This window comes from Phodopus roborovskii, unplaced genomic scaffold (genome assembly GCF_943737965.1).
Source record: "Phodopus roborovskii unplaced genomic scaffold, PHOROB, whole genome shotgun sequence".
Classification (NCBI taxonomy): Eukaryota; Metazoa; Chordata; class Mammalia; order Rodentia; family Cricetidae; genus Phodopus; species Phodopus roborovskii.
This window is the reverse complement of record NW_026126575.1, coordinates 2022405-2035054: the sequence shown is the minus strand read 5'-3', so window position 1 is coordinate 2035054 and position 12650 is coordinate 2022405. Positions and strand designations below refer to the sequence as shown.

General features: G+C 43.4%; 2 protein-coding genes across 2 annotated transcripts in view; one reads left to right on the top strand and one right to left on the bottom strand.

The window, feature by feature from the left end:
- The window catches only part of Mgll (monoglyceride lipase), an 883522-nt gene that overhangs the window by 226998 nt on the left and 643874 nt on the right, over window positions 1-12650 (bottom strand). The window lies entirely within an intron of this gene.
- Kbtbd12 (kelch repeat and BTB domain containing 12) overlaps window positions 1-12650 on the top strand; it is a 67260-nt gene that overhangs the window by 34176 nt on the left and 20434 nt on the right. Inside the window, exon 4 of the mRNA XM_051203387.1 lies at window positions 9994-10191. Coding sequence (XP_051059344.1) covers window positions 9994-10191 — 198 coding nt within the window. The remainder of the gene's footprint in view (window positions 1-9993; window positions 10192-12650) is intronic.

Sequence of the window (12650 nt, the reverse complement as noted above, 5' to 3'; positions counted from 1 at the left end):
GTCAGAGGGGAAGCAGAGTCTTCCAGATACTACAGGACAGATGCACATATGAACTGGAGAGACTGTGGTAGCCCACACAAGACCTGCACAGGTTTAAGCCCGACGGAGTCCCAGCACTTCGAGGGGAAAGTAGACAGTGTTTTCCAATGGACTCTCACTGAGTATATCAATCCCATTCCAGGTCAGACCCCATGCTCAGGAGCAGATGGCCAACACAAAACAAACTCCATGTTCATTGTTTGTGGGTTTTTTATTTTGTTTTAGCTTTTTTTTTAATTGGTCTTTTCTTTGTTCTCACATTTGCTTTTGTGTTTTGTGGGTTTTTTTAAATTTTTTTTTGCTATTTTTTGTTTTTGTTTTGTTTTACTTATTTTTTAAAAGAGAGAGAACATAGTTATGAGCTCCTAATAAGATGTCCTGGGATTCTGTACACAGAAGCACATGATAGGCCAGGTAAAGAAGCATGCATTTTAAAATACATTACTGCTAATTACACTTTTGAATAATCTGTGCTTGCTCCGAAAATGGAGGTACATATTCATATATATGTCTTGGATTTCTATCAGTATATATTATGAAAAGTCAAATTGAGTGTAGAGCCCACTTTAACGTCACAGAATGTGGAAAGTGAAGAGAGGCAACCCGTAGAAGCCTTAGCCGCACACGGCAGTTTTACCCACCGGGCAAGTCCCGTTTGTCCAGGAACAGCTCCAGGCTTCAGGGCCCTCTCCTGGACACGTGCCCCACTGAGCCTGCTCCCCTACCCTCTTTCCCGTTTGCTGCTCAGGGTCCAGCAAAAATCTACCTCCTTTCAGTGGCCTGTGTGACCCCTTGTTCAGGTGAACCACTGGTTCTCCGCAGCCACTGCTCTTGTTGCCTAGACAGGGGAAAGATCTCTCACCTAATGTTGTAGCCCACAGAGATGGTTCTGCTTCATCTTAACTTAAGGTCTGAGAGTGCAAACCCACTATTGCTCCCTCAAGGTTAAACACAGAATGTTTGGCCTGAGGTTTGGCTAAGGATGTCTTACCTTGACAACAGGATATTTGGCCTAAGAAGTAACTAATGGATGTCTTACTTTAACAACAGGATATTTAGCCTAAGGTGTGGCTATTGCCTATCTTACAGAGGATACTTGGTTTAGGATGTGGTTTCTTGATGTTTTGGGTATTGAAAAGGTAATTACACTTGCTTGTTCTTTGAGTCTTGGTGAGGAAGTCTCTTTGCCTTCCCCTACTTTTGACTGGGGTATATAAAAAGTGTGTGTCATAAAGTTGGGGCCTTTTTCCCAGTATTCACTGGAGTGCCCTCCTGACTCTATTCCTTGTCTCTCTTTTCTTTAGTATTTATAATTTCTTGACCTGCCATTCCTTAATCCACACTCCCCCTCTCAGGCATGAACACAGGCAATGACAGATGTCCCTCAATGTGGGGCAAGACAACAAAAGGACTGGCTTTATGTGGCAGATAGTTAATATTTGTTTGCCAACTTGAATTTCTGCATCTCTGTATCCTGTCGTAGTATTCTTTCATGTAAAGTGCTACTTTTTAAAAGTCAGATTAGAGGACTTTTGGCAATGTTTTTTAAAATAGAAGCTTTTCATTTCCTTGTAGAGAGAGAGATGGCCAATGTCAAGTCTTCCCGCACAGCTAATGCCCCAAAACCATCAATGTTACTCCTCAGGAAGCCATTCTGTGCCTCATTGCTTTGCTGAAAATATAATAGCATTGTCTGAGACTGACTCAGCTTGAATGCCATTAAAGAGTAATGAAGGGAAGAGTTACATAAAAGGTCCAAGTTATTACTGTAAGTGCATTACAAAGATCACTTTAGTGGTGAAATATTTTATAAGAACACCAAGCTTCACTGTAATAAGACTTTGTTTTTCTTCTTGTAATTTTTTTAAAAATACAAGTGTATTGTGAATTACCTAGTCTGTGTTTTAAAATGGCATATGCGTGGCTCCTGTCCTAGGCAGGTACTGGTCAGTCTGATAGTAGGGAGTTGCTGGGCAGTTGTGGAGTGAATGACCATAGAGCTGAAGTTTGAGGACACAGATGTGATACCGTCTGTGTAGATGGCATATACTCAAGAGTGTTTACTAAACCTGTGCTGCATTAGGCAGCCCTGGGCTGCTTTAGAAGAGACTGAGATGAATACAGGGCTTCTTCTCACAGCTAGCACTGTGCACTTCATTATCTAGTCAACGTGTCCTGACAAGTGATGGAAGCACCTGCCTGGCATGCTCTGCTCTGATTGCAGGAGTTTTCCTTGCTTAAAATGACATTCGTAAACTCACCCTGAATGGGGATGAAAATGTGCTTTCCTGTTGCCAGAGGGTCAAATAGGTTATCCTTAGTGCCTCTTTGCTCTGAGAAAAGTCCTGAGTGTAGAGCTTCCGTGGCCAAGAGGCTCTCAGCTGGGGTGACTGGCTCATCATTGCTTGTACGTAGTCATAAACGGTTTCCAGCTAAGCTGGAACCCTTTTTCCTCTGGTTCCTTAAAGTACTCAGAAGACCAGACTTGCATGCGGCCCCCCCAAATCACAACTTAGCAGAGTCTATCACTAATGCCCTGAAGGTTTGCAGAGAGCCTGTATTGTGTATTCCAACTCTCTGTGTTATGTGTGTGCTCTCCCCAGAGACTCTGAGTATCTTGGGGACAAAACATGAAAACAGACGCTGCTTATTGCCTGATGTCTGATACAAATATGAACCCGGCACAGGAAATTTTAGATTGCTTGAAGTTAACTAGAAGTTTAAAATGGTTTTGAGGGCTGGAAAGATGGTCCAAGAACTCTGGCACTTAGCTCTTAGCACCCAGATCAGTCAGCTCTCAAATTTCTTGTAACTCTGGCTCCAAGGGATTTGATGCCCTTTTATCTCTGCCAGGTGCCAGGCACACATGTGGTGCACAGATATACATGCAGGCAAAACATTTATACATATAAAAGTAAAATAAATACATTAAAAATAGTAAATTCAGAACCCCTAAGGGTAGAATACAGATATTGGTATTTTTAATAACACGTGTGTGCTTGTTTGCCTGTGTGTGTGTGTGTGTGTGTGTGTGAGTGTGTGTGTGAGTGTATGTGTGTGTGTGAGTGTGTGTGTGTGTGTGAGTGTGTGTGTGAGTGTATGTGTGTGTGAGTGTGTGTGTGAGTGTGTGTGTGAGTGTGTGTGTGTGTGTGTGTGTGTGTGTGTGTGTGTGTGTGTGTGTGTTCTGGGTCTCCTTGCTGCTGCACTGCATACTCCAGACTGGATGGCCTGTGAGCTTCCAGACATCCTCCTGCCTCTGTTTCTATGTCCCTGTGGAAGTCCTGAAGTTACAAATGCAAATCTAGTGTCTTCCATAGAGTCTGAGAATCAAACTCAGGCCATCTGGTGTACAAACCTAACACTTTTACCTCCTGAGCATCTCTCCCACTCTTTTTTCTTCAAATTCTTATCTAACAAATTCTGTCAAGCCCTATTTAAAAGAAAGACACCATGCTAAGCACCTCAGCAAATACAAAGCTGCATGCCATGCCTTGAAGGGCTTCTGCCTTGTGCCTCCTATGCCTTTGAGCTGGGATATATTTGATTGATGGATTTGTAGAGGCATTAGTAGGGATTTGGTCTGTGTTCTGTTAAGTGATCCAACCCAGGTCAGGAGAGGCTAATCATCCTGGTAAGCAGGCAAGCCTGAGAAGAACCAACATAGTCTCTTTTACATGGTCTGCTTCTGAAGCTGTCCCGGTACTGAACACTGAGTTCTTTAGACTCAGAATTTGCTTCATTCTACAGTTAGTCATCGGGAAACAGGTGACCTGGGAAGAGGGTGAGGAAAATACCATACATGTATTCACCTCATTTCAGTGAAAAAAGTACTGTCCTCAGGGAGTTTGCAGGCTAAAGGGAAAGGGAGAGAGGAGAGAGGGAGAGCATGCTCTTATAGGAACCTTGATTTCTGTTTAGGAAACAAAGTCTCATTCTGTGTGGAGACAGGAATGTCTTTTGGGGAAGGTATAGGCAAGCTAGGCCTTAAAGGTATGTCAGGCTGGGGAGGGGTGTCAGAGATCACAGCCTGAGAAAAGGTCAGAGAGAAAAGCCATGACTCTATGGGGAGCTATTGAGCTGCCTCAGTCTAAGGTGCAGGGCAGAAAAGAAAGCCAGGGATGTGAGGAGGGCAGGACCTGGGCTACCCAGAGCCTTGTGCCCCTTTAGAGGAAGGAGTATGAAAATAGATACATCCTATAGAACAGGTGACTAAGAAAGATTGGAGGACAATGGTGCCGTTCATCTGGGGCTGTTGCTTCTGACCTGTTGTGGTCTGGACTGGTAATCTGATAAACTTACTCAGAGTTTGCTGTAAACTTACTCAGAGTTGCTGTTCCAGCCTTATCCTGGGCTGTTCTCTCCTTGGTGACTCAACAATCCTCAGCACACACTGGGCCAGTACACACCGGCCCAATATTGTTTATGTAGTTCTTGTACCACCAGGTCCCACTGCCCTTCTCAGCCCCAAATAAGCACACAAAGACTTTATTAATTATTAAACTGTTGGCTGATGACTAGGCTTTTTACTGGCTAGCCCTGTCTTAATTATTACCCCATTTCTATTAATCAGTGTATTTCCATGTGGTCTTGGCTTACCAGAGAATGAATGTCTGAACTGTCTACTCTTTTTTGTCTACTATATAGCCACTGTCTTTGGGGGGCTCTCTCTGCCTACCTTTCCCAGAATTCTCCTTGTCCTAGTCCTGCCTATCTTCCTGCCTCATTGGCCATACAGTGTTTTATTCATCAACCAATAAGAGAAACATATATACAGAAGGACATCCCCTATCACAGTATGGGAAGAGACAAGGAAAGATGAACTCAGGGCCTGAAATGCCCAGGTGTGACTAAAACACCTCTGCCCAGTGTTGGGTTGAGATGGACAGCCTACAGTTGCTCACCATCTTCTGGGAAGGGATTTTCAACTGCAATTTATGTGGCACCAGAGGCTCTGCTCCAGGACTTTCTGAGTTCTTACTCTTTTTCTTGTTCTTCTTGGTGGTGTTATTCTAGAATGTGTCTATTCACCATTTGTACTTGGAAGGTACAAAGTAGTTAATGTGGTTTTTTTGTTTGTTTGTTTGTTTGTTTTCTTCTTCAAAATTAAGTTCTAATACATGAAACTTGGTATTTATTCCTTTTTTTTCCCCCTAGGATTTTGATTTTTTGGGGATGAGTGGGTTGTGGTATTCTGCTTGGGTAGCAAATAAAATGCAAAGCAAACTGTTAACATTCTCAGCTTGATGAGAAATGTGTGGGAACCACCAACCCAAGTTCTCAGAACACAAGGCATACCATTGGTTAGCAATGCCTAGCATTATCCAGGATTTGGTAAGAGGAAGTAAGAACTTTTTACTGAAAATACTCGAGAGTCCTTGTGTTAGGCTTTGGAAAGTAACAAGCTGATTTTCTTTTAAGGTTTTAAGCTTAAAGCCTAGAATTCTAAAATAACTGTAGGGGGGATGGTTCAGAGAGCTGACGGTTTGCATGAGAATGAAGCAATTGCCATTAGTAGGCAGGGGCAAAGGTCCACCTGTGAGTCAGAAGGAAGCTGGCAGTTTGGAGAGATGGGTCACTATTACTCTAAGAAGTGGAAGATTCTAGAATGTTCTTCCACACAGTTCTTACAGCTCAAATGCCAGTAAGTGTTATTTGTGGAGTATCTCTCTGAGTATCTGATGCCTAGTAGGTTTTGGCTTTTTGAGAGAGTCTTACTCTATAGCCCTGGATGGATTAATACTAAGTAGTCTGGGCTGGCTCATACTTTCTATGTAGCCCAGGCTAGGCTTAACCAGCATGGCAATCCTCTTGTCTCAGCTTCACAAGTGTTGGAATTATAGTCACACACTACTATAGCTTTTGGTTGTCTTGACCTGATTCCCTCTACCCAGATTCAAAAGAAATGTCTATGGGTGTTTGACCCTACATCAATAAGCCAGCAACTGAGCATGTAAAAAAAAAAAAAAAAAAACTCAATTGAGGGTAATCACAAGATTTCAACAATTCCAGAAAACACTGAAACCACACAGAACATGACAGAATATAATGGTCATCAGAGCACTGGCTGCATGCGCACATGTTGCTTAGATGCAGTACCCAATAGGAACTATGTAATACAAAAAATGCCCTTGTGATACCCATGAGTGCTCCTCCTTGCTTTCTCGCTTTCTTGGTTATTTTCTAAGCAGTTTGATCCTTGCCACATTTGAGTGATTGAGGCTTAGAAGAATTAAAACAATCAACTGCATTTGGCTATCAAGTAGTGACACAAGAATGTGAACCAGAGCTGGCTGGTAGTGGTGCACACCTTTAATCCCAGCATTTAGAAGGCAGAGGCAGGTGGATCTCTCTGAGTTCAAGACCAGCCTGGTCTACAAGAGCTAGTTCCAGGACAGGCTCCAAAGCTACACAGAGAAACAGTGTCTCGAAAATCAAACAAACAAAAAAGAATGTGAACCAGGATCTGTTTCTAAAGAACTGCATGCTTTCACCATGGCATGTAGCTGTCCCACCCCCAAGCCTGGTTTAGCAGTACAAGCAACTTTGGGAGTTTGTCATAAATGTTAGTGAAATTCCTCTCCAGCTTTGGATTGAGCCCAGGGTAGGCTGGGCTTGCCACTTGAGGCTGCACTGTAGGGGAAAGGTATGGAGTGCATTCATGGGCAACTGGATGGCAAGTCCCTGTGCCTTCAGCCAGCTGTCTGCCAGGCTCTCTGTGGGAGGACAAGCTGACTCCCACACACCCCCAGAAATGAAAGAACTCATCATAGCACAACATCAGAAGAGGGAATCTTTATCTTTGTAGGAATAAAATGAAGAAAGAATGGCAAGTTGTAATTTTCTCCCCTCCCACACCCGAATAATCTAGGTATATATTTTGCATGTGGGATGCATTTGGGCATGATCTATGAAGGTAATTTCTGTTCACTTGCTCAGTTTTGAGTGAGGGAACATCATGCTCGGAACTTCTGGCAGCACGTAGATTAAAATCATGGAGCTGACTTACTGACATTCTGCAGCTGCAGATCACACCCTAGGCTTCCTCATCAAAAAGGCTGTGCTTGTAGAGTCGGTGCTGACTTATTAATAAAGAGCAGGCCTTTATTTGATTATTTATCTAATCAAGATTCACCTTCAGTCTAAGCTCATTAAGTCTGCTGCTGATAGAGTATGCTTGAGGTGAAATTACACTCAGTGACACAGAGTGAGTCCAGGCTTCACAGCCAGGACAGAAACAGGGTGTAGCTGGGGTCATCTGAGGTGGGGGTCACCATGGTGGGGGGGCACCCAGGGGTGGGGCAGAGCAAGTGAACTGTCTGTTCACCAAAGAGGATGGGCACATTTCACAAGGTTAGTTCTGAATGCACTTGGTAACAGAGCAAAGGTGACAAGCACTCTCATTAGCTCAGTCAAGAATGATACTGCCTGTGTCACATCAGGGCAACTTCTCTAAGGGACCTTTCTGTGCAATTAGAATCAGGATGCTGGTGCTCTTGGTGCCACAGCCCAACTCCTGGTGGCTTCTGTCTAGACCGCTTGCTTCTCTTACTGGCCTAACATTGCAACACAAGTTTTGCCAACGCCAAAGTATTTCTCCTGTCACAGATAAATCTTCTGCATGACTTCTTGTCCAGTAATAGAAAGTTCCATCTTTCCTACCGCTAAGGAGTGTCCTGCTACCACAATGCCACACTGAAAGTGAGCCTGCCCACCAACACAGAGCTAGCTGTGCTAAGGCCAATGTGTCTTCTCCCCCATACACCCCCCCCTTTAAAACACAGCAGCTCAGAATGGGCTAAACTATGTATCTAGGCAGATAAGAGAGTTAAGTACTTCCTGAGTTCATATTCTTATTCTCTGAGTTCTGCTGAGAAAACTGACCAGGTAACATCCAGCAAAGAGAGGGAGACCCCTCCCATCTTTTATCACCTTTAAAACCTGGCTTCAGACCCATTTATGAAGAATCACTCAGCTCCCATCCCTGAATTCATTGAATTCTGTATGGCAGGCCTAGTCATGAGGATGTGACCTTTGCCCTCTGTAAGTTTACAGTACCCAGACCTGGACATACAGTATGGAAAGAGTAGCAAGGAGAAGATAGGGAAGGAATGTGTCTTATTCATTCATTCTTTCCAGACATATGACATGTCAGAATCTGTAGGAGGTGCTGAAGGTGGGGTCAGAGGACAAGACAAAGAAGCAGGTGATGATGGAGATGCTGCCTGACTAATTTAGCAAAGGGTAGAGTCTAAGTATCAGTAAAGAGAGGAGACCATGTAAGCAACTTCTCAGCACATGGAATCTCCATTAAAGACCTTAAGTATTTCTTAGTTTTAAGATTGTGATTGAAAGTATACACCAACAAGCACTTATCACCCCACATATCAGTGTCCCTTCCAGAATCATCCTACCCAAGAGCTGGTGTAGCCAAGGCCAACACTTTACAGTCCTTTTAAACATGGTTTACAAATGTCAGTGGTAATACAAAATGGGATAGTGATGAAAATAATTGCAAATACAAGACTGTCCATTCTTCCAGAGAATCTGCCTCAGTTTCAGGAGCTGCCCTGTAGGTCAAGAACCATGACCTTCACACTTAAAACCTTTTGTCTTGGGACTTAGGAGGTGCCTTAGTTAATTCTCCATTGCTGGCTAAAATACCATGGCCAAGTTGCTTCTCAGAAGGAGGGGTTTATTTTGGTTTACCATTCCAAAGAGATAAGAGTCCATTACCACAGAGGGAAAGCTTCATAGCAGGCTGGCATGGTGACTGGAGCAGTAAGCTAAGAGCTCACATCTTGACCTACAAACAGGAAGCTGAGAACAAAGCTGAGGAATGGCACAGGGCTGAGAACTCTCAAAGCCCACCCCCAGTGACATGCCTCATCCCCAATGATTCTTCCTCCAGCAAGGCCACACCTCCTAAACCTCCCCCAACAGCACCACCAGCCAAAGACCAAGAATTCAAAACCTCAAGCCTCTGAGGGTTGTCTCATTCAGATCACCACAGGAGGGGAGAATAAAAACAAGTCACTGATGTTTCTGGTCACAGCGGGTTTGAAAATCTTACACAATTGGACTTAAAATCCAATCTGTGCATATTATGTCTGCTGCCTGTTTCCATCCCTGAACCTCTGAAGTAGCCTTTGAGATGCCTGCCTTACTTTCTATCTGTTTACATGTATAGCCCCTTCACTCTGTTAACTTCTTGGTTTTTTTGGAGACAGTGCCTTACTATGTACCCCTGGCTGGCCTGGAACTTGGTATGTCAACTACACTGACCCCAAATTCACAAAGATCTTCCTCCCCAGTGCTGGAATTAAAAGCATGTGCCACCATGACCTGCCTTCACTTCATTAATTTCTAAAGAGCCAGGGAGGGGGAACCTTGTCTTGAACTCCTTGTCACTTACCATTATCTTGCTGACAGTGAGCATTTAGTGAGCATTTGCTGTATAAACCATGGTGTCCATTTCACTTCCCAATTCTTCTGGTCTTCCTTTGACCTCAAACCTGAAATTTACCAAAGAACCCTTATTTTTAGTGGAAAAGTATCCAAGCAAATGAAGACAAGAGGCCAGTTTGCAGTGATGAGGCATGGAAAAGATAGTCCTTGATAGCTACATTTGTGAAATCATTGCTCACAATGAGGCAAGTGTCTGAGTCATTCAACCAGTATTCTTACTGGAAAGGGAGTGCTCATTGCATGAACCAATATTGCAAGGTCTACTCGGAATGGCTCTAAGAGTACAGGAAATAATACATTACAGTGATACTAAACTCATCTGTGAAACACATGGAAGACATTGCTGTCACATAGAAATTACCTTTGAAATAGGTGACAAAGAAAAGTCAAGGCCAACAAGCCTGTGCTGTTAATCAGGCTAGGAGGGGAGGATGTCTACTGTGAAGCTTCTGCTCCAAAATACCCTATTTCTGTGCTCCATTTTCTTAGGTGGAATTGGCTGTGTGGGCCGAGACAAGGGACAAGTTCGGAAATGCCTTGATGTGGTGGAGATCTACAACCCTGATGGGGACTTCTGGCGGGAAGGCCCACCTATGCCAAATCCCCTCCTCTCACTAAGAACCAATTCCACCAATGCAGGTGCCGTGGATGGGAAGCTCTATGTCTGCGGGGGATTTCACGGGGCAGGTACTGGTCTACCTATAAATATAGCATGAACCTCTTGGCATTGACTTTTACCTCCATTTCGTGACTTGATGGTCAGTGCTTGCTTTTCAGAGTACTGAGGCACTGGCAAGAGTCTGGCTTTCAGAGCCCAGTGGCTGCAGCAGCTCCCTAGATTCTCTGGGGCTTCACCTGTATGAAATGGTGAGAATTCTGTGGGTTTAAGTCTATAATACATGTAGCCCATGACAGCCACCCAGCCTATAGTGGTTGAGTATGAAAGGGAGAGAAATAGAAGAGGAAGGCAAATTCCTGGTAGTAAGGACTAAAAGAAAGATTCCACACAGGAAGGACACAGAATCAGAGGAATGAGCAGAAGTGTTGGGTGTTAGGTTTTTAGCTGCCAACCCAGAAAAACCTTACACCACCCACTACCACTAACTACACTAAATTGTTTGAATGCTTTTCTAAAATGATGACTAGTATATATACTTATTACTGGACATACACATCCAATACCATCATTGCATTTTGCAGCATGGAGCAGGGAGGCTTTTAAGTATGCATAAATCTAGAGGCCAATGTCTCTAAAGTCTTATTGACTGCATCAGTAAATAAGGCAGAATGCCTTCATAATAGACTGACTGAAGTGTTAAGCCGATACATACCCATGAGACACATGCCCCGGAGCACTTAAAGAAGACAGATTAAAGTAGACTCGCCTTCATTTTATAAGCATATGGTTTTAGGTAACTCGCTTAGAGAATGAGGCTTTCATTGTGAGTTAAAAGAGACTTGCTGGGAGATGGTGGCGCACACCTTTAATCTCAATACTTGGGAAGTAGAGGTAAGCAGATCTCTGGGTTCCAGGCCAGCCTCGTGTACAGAGTGAATTCCAGGATAGCCAGGGCTACACAGAGAAAAATTCAAGAGAGAGAGAGACTTAGTAGTTAGAGAGATGGCTCTGTTGGTAAAGCACGAGGACCAGAGGAGTCCAGTCCTCCAAAACCCATGTAAAAAGCTGGGGATGCTTAGAAGATATAGGAGTCAAATGCAGTAAATTTTTGTTTTTTATTTAAATCTTTTGAAAAAAGGTATTTTTCAGATAGTGTGGAAAATTTAAAACTAGGCCATTGTATTAGATGATATTAATGAGTTATTTTAGAGACAATAATGGTATTGTATTTTATATAAATCCAAATAAAAATAATACTCTAAACAGAGATTATATTTGAGTATTTGCAGTGAAAATAATGCACACTGTCTGAAGTCTGCTCTACTACAGCGATTTTTTTAAAAAAATATTTTTAATTTAAGTATGTGTATGTATGCCACATGGTGACCTTGGAAGCCAGAAAAGTGTCAGATCCTTGGGAGCTGGACTTATAGGCAGCTGTGAGCCACCTAACCTGGATACAGGGAACCGGACTCAGGTGCTCTAAAAGAGGAGCAAGTGCTCTAAACCACTGAGCCATCTCTGCAGCCCTGACACAGATTGTTTTAGTAGGAGGACCTGATTCATTCTGCAACACTGGTGAATGTGATCATTATTAGAACTGGGTGATGTGTGCTGGACTGAGCTGCCTTCACCAGTTCACTGCTGTGTGCTGGAAAGCCCACAAGACTTTACAGTCCTTTTAAACATGGATTACAAATGCCAGTGGTAATACAGAATGGGATAGTGATGAAAATAATTGCAAATACAAGACTGTCCATTCTTCCAGAGAATCTGCCTCAGTTTCAGGAGCTGCCCTGTAGGTCAAGAACCATGACCTTCACACTTAAAACCTTTTGTCTTGGGACTTAGGAGGTGTCTTAGTTAATTCTCCATTTGTACTTCAGAGACTTTCCCAAAAGGTCTTTAAATGTTATATTTCATTTTATTTAGTGTGTGTGGATACAGTGTCTTGAGTGTGAGGTCCCAGGGCAGCTTTTGGGAGCTGGTTGTCAATGTGGCTCCTGGTGATTGAACTCAGGTTGTCAGGCTTTGCAGGAAAAGACTTTACCTGCTATCTTGCCAACCCAAAGAGGTTTGGTTTTGGTTTTTTGTTGTTTTTTGTTTTTTAAAGTTAGTATCTCTTGCTTCTTGAACATCATCCTTGCTTGAGGTTGTAATGTCTCACAGTAGCAAGAAAACTGACAGTATAGGAAATCTAAGCCCTGCTTGTGTGAGGAGGTTTGGAGCCTTGAAAGATTGCCTGATGAGGGTTTGGACACTGGGCTCTCCTCTAGTTTGGTCTGTGAGCTTTGTTGGTCATCTGACTGCTGACTTTCTCTTGACCAGAAAAAAAAGGGCTGGCCTCTGAGAATGGGTGGTCACCAGCATCTAAGGCATTAGAAGGTCGATGGCCTTGCCTTATGTCTGGGTCATACCTTCCCTGTATAGAGTTAAGAACCTGATGTCCTCTGGCTTTTCAAAAGGGTGATAAACTCATCCTACATGCTGGACTCTCAGTGGTTCTGTAACAGACTGATGATGCTTC